At 30.1% G+C, this 13,414-nt stretch overlaps 1 protein-coding gene and 1 long non-coding RNA gene across 2 annotated transcripts; one reads left to right on the top strand and one right to left on the bottom strand.

Annotated features, from left to right (window-relative positions):
• Window positions 1-5,556: 5,556 nt before the first annotated feature.
• On the top strand, window positions 5,557-6,923 carry LOC114076183. Its single transcript, XR_003577059.1, has 2 exons — window positions 5,557-5,696; window positions 6,439-6,923. It is a non-coding gene; the product is annotated as an uncharacterized LOC114076183 (long non-coding RNA).
• A 678-nt stretch (window positions 6,924-7,601) lies between these two features.
• LOC107011879 (EEF1A lysine methyltransferase 2) lies at window positions 7,602-12,711 on the bottom strand. Its single transcript, XM_015211554.2, has 7 exons — window positions 12,415-12,711; window positions 11,678-11,803; window positions 10,821-11,021; window positions 9,390-9,486; window positions 8,735-8,838; window positions 8,389-8,440; window positions 7,602-8,063 (listed from the first exon to the last, which is right to left on the bottom strand). The coding sequence occupies exons 1-7, from the start codon at window positions 12,705-12,707 to the stop codon at window positions 7,848-7,850; spliced, it is 1,089 nt and encodes a 362-aa protein (XP_015067040.1). The 5' UTR covers window positions 12,708-12,711; the 3' UTR covers window positions 7,602-7,847.
• Between the last annotated feature and the right edge of the window lie 703 nt (window positions 12,712-13,414).

The raw sequence follows: 13,414 nt of genomic DNA, 5'->3' as shown, positions 1-13,414 counted from the left end.
AATTAATTTTACGGAATATTTATTATCTTCCACCAACAATAAGTATCATTATATTTGATAGCTCTATCATCATAGACGAAATACTTATTAACTCCCATCAGACCAGATAATTTTATTCACCAAGTCTAGAAAAGGAAAAGATTGATATTAGGCGAAATAATTCAAGTATTATGTATGGTATTATTTAATACTATGTTTAGTAGAAATTTTGTGTCTATGTATAATCAATTCATGGATTAGTTATACACCCTACATGGTATTAAAGGGTGTATAACTAATACCTTCCATTTGGTGGTATTAGTTCTAATACCATGGGACTAATCTAGGTAAGACAAAAATATCCCCTCAAATTCTTTTGTTTATTTTTCTTGATTTTGTATTTATAATAATAAATTTATTTAAATAAATTAGCTTACAAATTTTATTATGTAAATATAATTTTTTGTTTCTAAAATATGAGTTATTTAGTCTACTTATTATTAATATAAAATATTATAATCCGACTAATATGCTAATGTTGATGTATGAATTTAAGAACAATTCATAAGTCAAATATCGTATCTTAAAGAAAGTCCATTAAACATTAGACAAATAGCCTAAAACAAGAGCATATATATATATATATATGTACATATATATATATATGTATATATATATATATATATATACATATACATATATATATATATATGTACATATATATATATATACACACACATATATATGTATATATATATATATATATATATATACATATACATATATATATATATATGTACATGTATATATACACACACACACATATATATATATATGTACATATATATATATATATGTACATATATATATATATACACACACATATATATGTATATATATATATATGTACATATATATGTACATATATATGTACATATATATATATATGTACATATATATATATATACATATATATGTGTATATATACATATATATGTGTATATATATATATATATGTACATATATATATATATATATGTACATATATATATATATATATATATAACATCTCGAGTATAAAAATAGTTTAATTTATTTTGCTATTTTTTTAAATTATTTTATGATAAAGAGTTCTTTTAATTTATTAATACAAAACAAAGTTCAATAAATTTTCTATATAAATTATTATAATTGTGTGACATTTTGAGATATTAACTCCAATTTATTAAGATGACAATTATTTACGCTCAAATAATTTAAGTGAGAAAATATTGAACATGACAATAAAATTTGTATTCCCCTAGCTAGTTAAAGTGCTATGAAAAAATAATGTCCGTCAATTTTTTATCTTGATCCAATTACATGAAATAGAAAATTTTCATAATAACTCAAGGGTATAATTGAAAATAATTTCTTTTATAGAGTTTCAAACCAAAGAAACAATGAACCAAACATTTGATAAAAATAATTCCTTCATTACCAATCTCTACATTATGAATCTCTGCATTACTAATTCTTACATTACTGATTCCTGTATTATTAATCTTTGTATCAAACGACCACTTAATATTTTCTATCTCTACTATTTTATTGACCACTAGACTACACTCTTTGAGCGTTAAAAGAGACTTCAAAATTTATATGACTTGTTTCTTTTTGTTTTGGTGATTTCTAAAAGCTTGACACAATTTAATCTTATAAATACCATCACAATACAACTTTCAATGATTGCAATGATTAAACAATTCAAATTTAAAACTTTGGTGAATTTTGTTTCTCAAAAAAAGAAAAATCGTTTAATTGTGGAACAAGGCTAAGTCCGGACCTAGTCGGCCCACTTGAGGTCTCAAAGTCCTAAGTTATAATTTGAGTATTTGACAATATAACAACTTTCGGTTCGTTTAAATCCAACTCAAACTCATCCTCCTTTATATATCATCTCATTGTTGTTCATTTAGCTATAATTTTACAATTCTCTTCGTCTTAATATTTTTTTGTCATGTTTTAACGGAAAAAATTTATTCGCATGGGATATTTACATTAAGTCAATACAATTTCTATTATTATGTAATTTAATAAAGTAAAACACATGTCAATTAATTATTGTTAAGTAAAATGAACTATAAAGTTAAACACGTGATATGCCTATATTGACTTAGTGTAAACGTTCAGTGCGAATAAATTTTACCCTGTATTAATTAATCACGTAATTTATTAAAAGATAATAATAGTGAGGGCGGATGTAGATCATTACTTATAACATATTACTGTATAATAATAAATATTGTTTGTTATGTTTTAACTAAAACCAAACAAGCTATATATGCATTCAATGGCAAGTTATCGACTAACTCAGAAATCTCAAATTTTGAGTTTCACTTTTATAGTTCTATTCGTCTACAATGAACTTTGTATCTTTCTATAAGAAAATAATAAATAAAGTGTATATTTTATTATAATATTAGTAACTATTAGTGTTTCAAACTAAAAATATCAAGAAAATAGTTTGAAGAATTGATTACTAGTTAGTGTAATGAAAGAAAACAAAAATTATATTTATCCTATTCTAAAGGTTGTAAATAAAAATAAAAAATTAATATTTAATATCATGAACAAATAAAAATAAACGAAATGAACCCCCTTAACGACCTCTAAGTTAAAAAAAAAATAATGCTAATATATGAACAAAGTTTTAACTATATTTTTAACATAAATTAATATAATTTTTAGATGAATTCAGTTGACTGAGTGATAAAATAAATTAAGCTTACAAATAAGTGAGTCATTAATCCATCTAAATTTGAACAAATTTGAAGATTTATTATGTTCATGTGAATTAATTTTATCATCTCTAATTATTTTATACCCGTAATAAAGAAGATAAATATCTAGGCAGTACCAAGGTTGGCATTACCCAAGTAAAACAAAAAGAAAAACATACTATAGTTAGTGAAATATAATTATATAATCATATATGGTTAATTAAACAGATAATTTAACATGCATAATTGTTGAATAAACGTCTTTTTTTTTTTTTACTTTTATCACTATCCAATAATATCCATGCAGTTCCAAAAGTCAGCAATATGGTTGATGAACTTATATATATTTAATTACAACATATATATGAACTCTAATATAGACTAATTAGTAAAACCAGAAGCAGAAACAAATTAACTTGTAAGAGTAAAATATGATATTAATTAATCAGTATTCAAATTCCATTTATTTTCTTATTGCCGGCGCACAAAAACAAATTTTTTTTGGTATATATGTGTATCCATTACTTGACTCACTAACAAAAAATCAAAATAATAAGGTTTACGTAGAATTTTTTTTATTTCATTTTATATTTTATTTTGATCGTTATATTAAAAACAATTTTCTTTATCTTTTTAGGTTTTCGCGATACATGAATTAGGTAGGTTAACATTGTATTAGAAATAGGAAAACTATGACATATGTACATAGGTCAGAATAATTTCTATAAATATATTATTTCATGAATTTGGAAGGTTAATTTTGGGATATATATTTCAGTTACGTGTATAAATTATATTAAGATGTATAAATATGGTTACTTGATTAATATGTATATTTTTTTTGTTTGGTTTATAAAAGGGAAAAAAGACGAGTCCATGTGACAAGGTGTGGGGCTGTTTACCATTAAAAAGAATATAATTACCTTAATTGTACGAGTCTAATTTTTGTTAAATATATTCAATGATTAAGAATAAGTAGCATTATCCAAAAAAATAAAAACTCTAAGAAATAATAATTAAGGTTAAACTAGACATATAATACGACATGTTTGTTGAATAAAACATCGTTTACTTATACTGCTGGTGCTATCCACACATGCAGTCTTAGAGTCCGCATGGTTCATGAAATATGTGTCCACTTTTTATTTTTTTCATATTTCGTTTTTCGTAAATTAAATAGTATAATTTTAATCAATAGTTTAAGATGTAATTTTTTATTATATTTATATGAGAAAAGTTATAATTTAAATTTCACGAAGTAAAATATAATATAAGTAAGAACAAATAAATGGAGTATTTTTCAACAAACATATAAAGTATTACCTCTAAATAGAGCTGTCAATATGGACTATTCCACCCCATTCGAGTTAACCCATACAGACTTCGACATTTTACGGGCTAGGCCGGGGTCATTTTTTGTGGGGGCCAAAAAATGGCCGGCCCAATCCACAAGTACGTGGGGTACAGGCTTGCCGAGCCAGCCCACTTTATTTAAAAATTATATTATATTTAGAATTATTAAATTAAATTATAAATTATAATTTAAAAATATTATCATAAATATGGACAAAACAATATTACGTGACATTAAATCCACAAATAAAATTATCTTTGTAATATTTATTAAAAAAAATTTCAAGTAAAAGTATATATATCTAAATAGAAATATTAACCTAATTGTTTTGAGTTTGTGCTCTCTTTAATTTTAAATTTTAATATTATATTATATTTTTTAATTAATTTTTATTGGCCCACGAACCGGTCCTATCTAAATTTCTCAAGTCCCACAAATCAATAGGCTTATTCAGGCCGGGCTAAAAAGCCCTTTTCTCAAATGAGCTCCAAAAATTGTAGTCAACCCTATTAAATTCCGGGCTAGGCCAGACCGACCCTACAGGATTAGCCCATATTAACGGCTCTACCTCTACATTGAGGGTATTGACTTAAGGTGTGTTCAGTAAACGGAAATAAAACTATATTTGATGAAAAATACAAATACTTCATAAATAAAAGTATTTTTTTTTAGCTAGATAGAAAAGAGAACAATATTACACTAAAAAAATTAGATATAATCTAAATAAAGTTATTCTCCAGAAAAGCAATGCGATTTCTAAGAAAATTCTCCATATCCATAATAATAGTATGGAGAATGGCAGGATTAGAAGATGTACCTTCCGGTTTGGAAAAAAGGTTCTAATAAGACCCCTATTTCGAAGAAGTTGTTGCAAATAGTTTGACCTATGGATTCTTATAAAAATTGAAAAGTGGAAATAAAATTGAAGTGAATTTTTTTTTTTTCAATTTTCCCAAAATAAAATATGAGTGCATGTTACTACATATTCAGATTCAGATTGTGTTTATTTTTTTATTTGCCGGCAACCCAAAACTATTTTGCTTGGGTTCAAAACCTTCAACTTTACGTTACTCATTGAGGCGGAGCTAAAAGCCTAATTACAAATTCAGATTAATTCGCTATATATATTTATATTTAAAAAATTATTAAATATAAATAAATAATAAATTTAAAATTCAATTATTACTATTTGAAATACCATTTTAAAACTTAGACCCATGATATTCAAATCATGACTACGCCATTCTTGAATGATGATTTTTATGTTGTCTGCTATATATTTAATTAATTACTTGACTTGCTAAGAAAAAACCAAAACAACATTAATTAGCTAATTAAATCAAAATCAAAACCAAAACAGAAAAGTAATCTAATAATTAAATAATCAGATTACGCGTTGACCAAGTTATATATAATTATATATATTTATGTATGAAACATGAAGCAAGCCATTCATAAACATAAGACTTGATATTTCTTATAAACAATTTTTATGGCTTCTTCATCACTTGTTCTTTTTCCGGCTATGAAATTGTCATCTACCAAATTTAGGATCACTCAAAGGCTATCCAAAATCAAAGCTCAGATCTATAGAGATGAAGGTACATATATATAAAGTCGTATTTTTTTTTCCTTTTTACTTAATTACATCGATTTTATTTTTATGAATTTTACTTCTGTACACTATACGTTATCATGTCACATAAGTAGAAGGGAGGCAAGAGGCCCTCCACTGAAAAATCATTTACTATATCGACAACGCAAATTATATGAATTTTTTTTTCATACAAGCTATATACATTGAATTACCTAAGATATAAGGAACAAAATTAGTGGTTCAAAAATTGCTTATATAAATGTGTGTGACATTTTATTGTTTTTTTCAAACCCCTTTTTATAAATAAAGTTTTGACTACGCCACTTACTATAAGTGGTTATTCATAACTAGAAAGAAAAATCATGTAACCTTTTTACATAGGTTAAAAGGCACAAGTAAAATATATTCCTCCGTCCGTTTAAAAAAGGATGACCTAGTTTGACTTGGAACAGAGTTTAAGAAAAGAAAGAAGACTTTTTAATCTTGTGGTTCCAATTTAAAGTTATGTCAAATGTATCAAAATGCCCTTTAATCTTGTGGTCTTAAACATGCCACGTGGAAAGTTAAAGTTAAAGTGTTGCCAAAAAAAAGAAAGGGATCATTCTTTTGGAAACAGACTAAAAAGGAAATAGAGTCATTCTTTTCGAAATGGAGAAAGTATTATTTACGTTGTCAGTATAAATAAAGCTAAATTTAATTTTTATACTATCGCGCCAATCGATTTAAATAAGAAAATAATTTTGTAGGAGGAAAATCAAGGCATGTTGTTGATGCAAATTTACAAGTATTGAGGGGAAGGATAGAAGAAGTGAAGATAAAAGAGAGATTGGAGAAATGTTTGGTATGTGAACAAGGTTGGAATTACACACCTACAAATTCAAAATTATATTATGAGAAGAAACACAAAAAACAATTGGATGAATTTGTTGAACTTATTTTCATGGTTGGTGGGACTATTGGATTCACTATCTTTGGCTGCTCTCTTTGCCTCTACCTAACTTCCCTTCTCATTCATTTTAATCATTGAAACTGAGCATTGTGGTGAATTTTACATTTTGTAATTATAATAAGTTAACTATAATACGATTATTTTGATTTACATATTTGTAATGGCAGAGCTTTATTTTAGACTAGCTCTGCTATATTATCATCTTCATGACATTTAATTAAATCCGCTGTGTAATGTTTCCTTCTTAGTACAAAACAGATATTAGAAAACTTTGCGGAGAAATTAACTCTGTTGATTCATGTATTCCTAGTTAGTCGAATCTTCTACTCAAATTTTGTGTTTGTGTTTAATCACTACTTAATATGTATGAAGCTGTATTTTTTAGAATTCAAAATCCTAACTCGACCTCTATGTTTGTGATACGAGTAAAAATTAAATTAGTATGTATCATCAAAAGATCACTTTCATAGACAAAAGTTACTTAATAATGTGTATTTTGGTATAAATTAAAGGGAAAGAAAAAGACGAATCCGTGACAGATTAAGGCTGCGTAACTTTTTTTTTTTTTTTAAAAAAAAAGATGGTTTTCTTGTATGAATCTAATAAATATTCAGCAAAAGAACAAAAACCAGCTTTATCTTCTTTTTTTTTCATTTTTAAAAAAAATCTATTTGTCGTTTATGAAGATTACAGCAAAGGCTGAGTGATTAATACCTGTGTATTATTCATAATTCATAGCCTTGCTGTTTGCTATTAATGTAGTACTCCCTCCTTGTCTACACACGCTTATCCAATTAAATCATTTGGACCTTTCGAGTAGTGTTACTTGCTTCTTATTTGTTTTTGATATTAAAATGTCTGAATTTAAATACCTAATGCAAAATCTTAACGAGTTGGTTGGTTACCTCAACTCCTATTTTCAATTTGCTCGATTTTCACTATCAGTGCGCTACAGAAGTGTTCCATCAAACAATATCCCCAACGACATTACATTGACTTGAAGAACAATTTTTCCATCTAACACGAGTCATCTGATGATCAACGTTGTTAATGTAGCACTAACGTTACCCCCTATACAAAAACTAGATCAATTAATCTTTCACCTTGCATAAATCAGAAATGGTCTTCCCAAAGAAACACTCCACGGTTGCACGACGTTACAAAAAAAGTGCAGTAATGCACCCAAAATGATGAGAAAGTAATAATTCAGTTCCTTAGGAATGCTACAGTTGCTACACGCGAGCCTACGGATCCTCCAAATGTGAATGTAGGATATGTGCGAACGTGATCGAGATAGCGGAAAGGAGGAGGATCTACTGAGGCTTCAACTGTTCCTGGTCTTTGACAAGCAACCCTTCTTTGATTGAGAGTATCCACTTCTTCAACCAATTCATCCTTTGTACTATTACATGAAGTAATTACCTACAATAGGTGACCAGTCAGGTGTAATTTCTAATTATTTCTCATGATAACTCCACAAAAAAAGAAATAGATAACCGTGTGTGCCATTTTATCAGAAAAGATCAATTGGGAACAGTCAATAAGACAGACAGAAATGTCAATAGAACAAATATAATTCCCAGATTTAACACCGTGGTCTCTACAATGTCTGCATCTGTTCTTTTTTATATTAGCGCAAGGGTGTGTGGTGGTATTTAATCAGCATGTTTCAAATTAATAACAGCAATTGGAGAAGGATTGGCACTGAAAAAAAAAATTATGAACAGGATAAGCAGTATTGACTCACCAATAATCCACCAGGAGCGACAAGCCTTGAAACAGAGTCCCAGTAGATAATCCTGAAATGACCACACAATTAATATGTGACATAGAAACGTAGCGTTACAGGTAACATAATCAAGGAACACTTAGGGAGTGTTGACAGTTTTAGAGAGTGACATTTTAATTATTATTTTTGTTTATTTTAGGTCTTGGACGAAGCATGTGAAAATATTTTGTTGATGAGCAATATTAATACAAATGAATGGGTGGCAGTATCACTTGAACTTGGGATCTATACCTACTTTAACATACCATACTTTTTTTTGAAACTGGACGCCACCATAACATACTTAACATACAGGATTTGCTACCTTTTGATAGGACCATCAGGATGCAATCCAATGGCATCTAAGGTCCCCTTATCCATAACTAGCTGAAACCTTTTATCCAATTTTGTCTCAAGAATGTCATCAACCTGTTAGCCAATAGAAATTTATTTAACCACAAAACTAAAAGAAGCCATCTCCAGCAATGAGAGCACAGATATGGATAAATAAGCACACATGACAAGGACATGAAACTAATAAAATCGTTGATCGCAATTTGTAAGACAGATTCTACCCCTATGCAAAAATTAGGCATTAATTTAGCACCTTGATCCTACCCTTGATCACTGAATACATAATAAGTGCTATATCTTTCAATACAGAAATATAATAAAGGTTCATTCCACGTAGACAATTGAAAATGCCAGGATTAAGGGAAAACATTCAGGTAGATGTAATTTTAACTTGCTACTATCTGTATATGCAGCCACCAGACAGTAACGGGTTACCAACAACGAAGAATAAAAGACGCTGCTTAACATTTAGAACATAGTAGAAAGACAGTACTTTGCCACAAGATTTTGAATGCAATCTAGAGAAGCACGTGTTTGCTACTTCCCTTTTCTTTTTTTACAGGACTCAGATGCTGCTGTGGGTATATTACACATTTGCTTAATTGGAAGACAAAAGCAAATCTTACCAAGAACTTGACATTGGTGAAACCATCACGATCAGCAAGGCTTCTTGCAAGGTCAACTGCTCCTTCACTATAGTCAGTTCCAGTGAGATCAGAGAACCTAACGCCAAAGTTAATAAGTATTAGTAAGTAATAATCTTCGGGTCCCCCCCACCCCCGCCCCCCAGAAGGCATATACATCAAGAACGTGTGACACTAAAAATTAAATAAAATTTCTTAACAGACAAATACTCCCAAGAAGCAACTAGTAGGTTTTATATATAACTAGACCTGAGCACTTTTTGTACAAGTTAAAAGATGTAGATGTGATAAGAAAGATGTAAAATCTCCTAAGTTATATTAATCACAAGAGGCAGTGAGACGTTTCCACCCCAGTACAAGCCGCAGGAATACACATGCTAATTTGAACTGCATGATGCGATGTAGGTATAATACCATTAAAACTACATACGCTTGTTCTCTCACAAAGAATTAATAAAATATATCTGCATTAGCTAACTAGGTTTTGTGCCTGCAGTTAAAGACCAAAGAACCTCTAAACAAGGACGTATTGGGATTGGAAAGAAGTAATGGCACAGGGTAAGCCAGTATGAGAAAAGAATAATTTGACTTGAAGGAAACATTCATAATTCATCTTATAACGGTTTTGTTCTTCTGTTAATCATCGCCTGACAGTCTCTGCAGTTTTTCTTGATAATCTCTCTGCCATCCACTTCATAATTTATGGGGGCTCATTCCATCTTGGATATCCTATGTTCGTAACAATTAGACTAAAATAATCATGTAATACAGCCTTACTGAATTTTAGAGTTTCACTAATTAAATTCATTTAACAAATCAAATTTACACTATGATTTTCACTAAAAACAACTTTTCAACTATTTCTTTCACTAACACTTAATCATATTAATCAATTACAAACATTTTTCTTTTAAAAAAAAAGCACTTTATCAACTGTGATCTCCCAAATCAAATCGCACAAGAAAAGGGAACAAAAGAATATATCTTTCATACCTTCCATTGGATCTCTAATAGATACGTTTATGGTGAAAAAGTTGATCTAGCAAGGTCATGTGATAAATAGTTAAAAGAACCGTAAACAAACCTTTACAACAGTTAACTGCTTAATACTCTGTACCTTGCATTGATTCTCTAGCAGTAATATAATTTTATGGTGAAAAAGTTTATCATCTAACAGGGCATGTGATAAATGGTTAAAAAGTCATAAACAAACCTTCACAACAGCTAACTTCTTAATACTCAATGAACTAGGCAATCCACAAAAGTTTTCACCTTACAGTGTGGCTCTGTAACAGATTATAGAGCATGTGCATCAAAAGCATCTCGGACAAGAAATCTCATCTATCAGTTACAGAATGTCCAACAAAGCAAATAGCTAACTAGATGTATTGCTAGCATGAAATTCAAATTTACCCTTGTTTAGCAAGCTCTTGGAGAAGCAGACCATTGCCAGTCCCAATATCAAGCACACTCCAACCTGAAATGTCAATCTCACGCTGCCCAACAGGCTCAGAATCGGCATCAGCTACGTGATTTGGCAAATTACTCTTGCAAATGTCCATGCACAAACCTTTGGTCCATGAGACAACATTTTCCATGACGTCACCACCAAACCTATACAAATACAGCAAAAATATACACATCAAGAAAACTGTTTTGACCAACATAATGATCCAGTGATGGGAGCACTACCCTCTCACTTCTTTTCCTGGTTTCCTATTTGGGAATTGGAATGTTAACCTTGTATGAAGACTAAAAGGACGGAAAGAAAGACCAGGCAAATTATTATCATTATCTTTTCATTTTTTTTAACGACAAGGGAAACCCGCAGCCGCTACCCTTTGGGTGCGCACAGGGTAAAAAAACCCGCTCCATAGCTCCCAACCACATATCATAAAGTGGGATAAAACTATCATTATCCATTAGTGGGATAAAACTATCACAAAGAGCTAAATTTAGCTTTACTCCGGCCAATCATCAAAAGTGCTAGGCTGTAGATTTCTATGCATAAAAGGCATTTTAGAGAACTCCTAATTTGCCTTAAAAGGCATATTGTTTTATGTAACATGGTATAGGAATGATTTGGATCAAGATGGCATAGAATAGCTCCCAAGGATTCATATAACGGACCCGATTTTATTTGAGATGGAGGAGGGATAGTTGATTGATTGATAGGTAGTATCACAATTAAAAGAACGAGGATAACACAATAGTAAAGTGGATCAAGGAAGAGGGAAAAGGTTGCAAGCTGTCGTCTAGCTAATCCATACCAAACTTCACCAGTGTGACCATGCTCACGAAAGTTTGTCAATTCATCGGCGTAAGCAGCATCCCAATAGCTTTGGAAACCAAGCATTGAAGAAACTCCTTCACCTTCCTGCTCATCCTTGTCAGAACTGCTCGTATGCAAAAAAGTAAGAAAAAGAAGTTAGTAAACCTTCTTCACAAACAAAAAGCAAAATATAATATGAGCGAGTTTCTAATGGATAATCTCTTCTAACAAGTGTATACAGTCCAATGAAGACCGCAGTTATCACTTTATTCACTTAAAGTTACAAAGTGCACTCAACAGATATATTGACCTCTAATTACCACCACTGCTTAGCTCAACAGATATATTGACCTCTAATTAACACCTTCATGCAGGTTATGTTTTCTCCATCCTAATATATACAACACTTTTTCATATTATAATTATCAAAATATTTGACATCATTAAAAAAATAGTATTATTCTACATAATCTTCACACAACTTTCAACTATTCCAATTCTTTTAACTATACAACTTCTTAAACTTTGAATGATTTATTTTTCTACAGTAAATTTAACCGGTGGAGTACTATCTAAAGTTTTTTTTAAAAAAATGTAGTACTATCTTAATGTTTTCCAGTTCAATTAATATAATCCATAAATTAATTCAACAACTTCAACATCAGGTTCATTGAAACATAGTGATGGTCACAGTCATATGAATAAGACTAAAGTTAATGCTCTCCATATAAGAACCTGTAATCGGCTCGGTAGTTAAGAGCTTCAGTAGCATCAGCGTGGCGCTGCTCATCATCGAGAGTACTTCCGTATTCGCTCTTTATGGACCACGAATCGGCCGCCACAGAGCGGTCGTCGTCGGAAATCAGATCGGCTGATGCCGTTGGTCGGACCTGCGCGACGTCGGGGTCCTCCGGTAACAGTCTCATCCCGGCCATGTGTGATGAATCGAGATGAAAAACCCTAAAGAGAAGAAGAAGGGAGAGAGAGAGGAGTGTGATGTACGTTGGAGGAGTTGACAAAAATGACATAAGATGCAAGCGAGCCACCACGTCGGACGCAGGGATATTTTTGTCACTTAATCTTGGTACCGGGCGTCAGTCAAATTAATTTTTGAAAAATTAAAATAGATCAAGAGAATATTATTTTATAGAGATATTATTTATTAATTTAAAGAGTCTTTCAACATTGCAAAATCCGTTTGGCGATGAAAACTCAGAGAATTTAAATAAATTTATCTGTGAAAACGTTATTTTATGAATTTATGGTCATGATTAATTATTTTAGCATATTGAATGAATGAAAATGATACATGTTCAGAGGTTCATATCTTAGAATAAGTTTGAAAAAAAATAACGTTGATGATAAAATGGAAGAGATACAATATCTTTAGAACCAGTTACGAATAGGGGTGGCAAATGGTTGGATTGGATCGGATTGAATATGACTTGAGCATAAATAGTTTGAATTACAATCTATCCAAATAGAATATAGGCAAATATGTTTTAGATAAAATGATTTCAACCCATTTAAAAAAATATGTTTTAGAAAGAAAAATAAAAACTACCCCTCCCAGGCACGGCCCCCCTCCCTCTAACCTACCCCTGAATTTATTTTTTTTCCAAAAAAAACAAACAAATTGACCCCCCTCCCCCACCATCCACCAACCTACCCTAAAATTTATTTTATTTTCAAAGACCAAAAAGAAAAAATTATTTTTGCAAAAAAAAAAAAAAAA

The sequence above is a fragment of the Solanum pennellii genome, chromosome 2, assembly GCF_001406875.1.
Source record: "Solanum pennellii chromosome 2, SPENNV200".
Lineage (NCBI taxonomy): Eukaryota > Viridiplantae > Streptophyta > Magnoliopsida > Solanales > Solanaceae > Solanum > Solanum pennellii.
The sequence above is the reverse complement of the archived record's forward strand: the minus strand, read 5'-3'. Positions and strand labels throughout refer to the sequence as shown.

What these genes read in the sequence shown, in the direction of transcription:
- LOC107011879 (XM_015211554.2), bottom strand. Translation starts at nt 12,707, where the DNA reads ATGTCATTTTTGTCAACTCCTCCAACGTACATCACACTCCTCTCTCTC. An exon ending in TCACCAATGTCAAGTTCTTG is followed by an intron (nt 8,839 to 9,389) that starts GTAAGATTTGCT and finishes ATTGGCTAACAG; the next exon opens with GTTGATGACATTCTTGAGAC. An exon ending in TCGCTCCTGGTGGATTATTG is followed by an intron (nt 8,064 to 8,388) that starts GTGAGTCAATAC and finishes CACCTATTGTAG; the next exon opens with GTAATTACTTCATGTAATAG.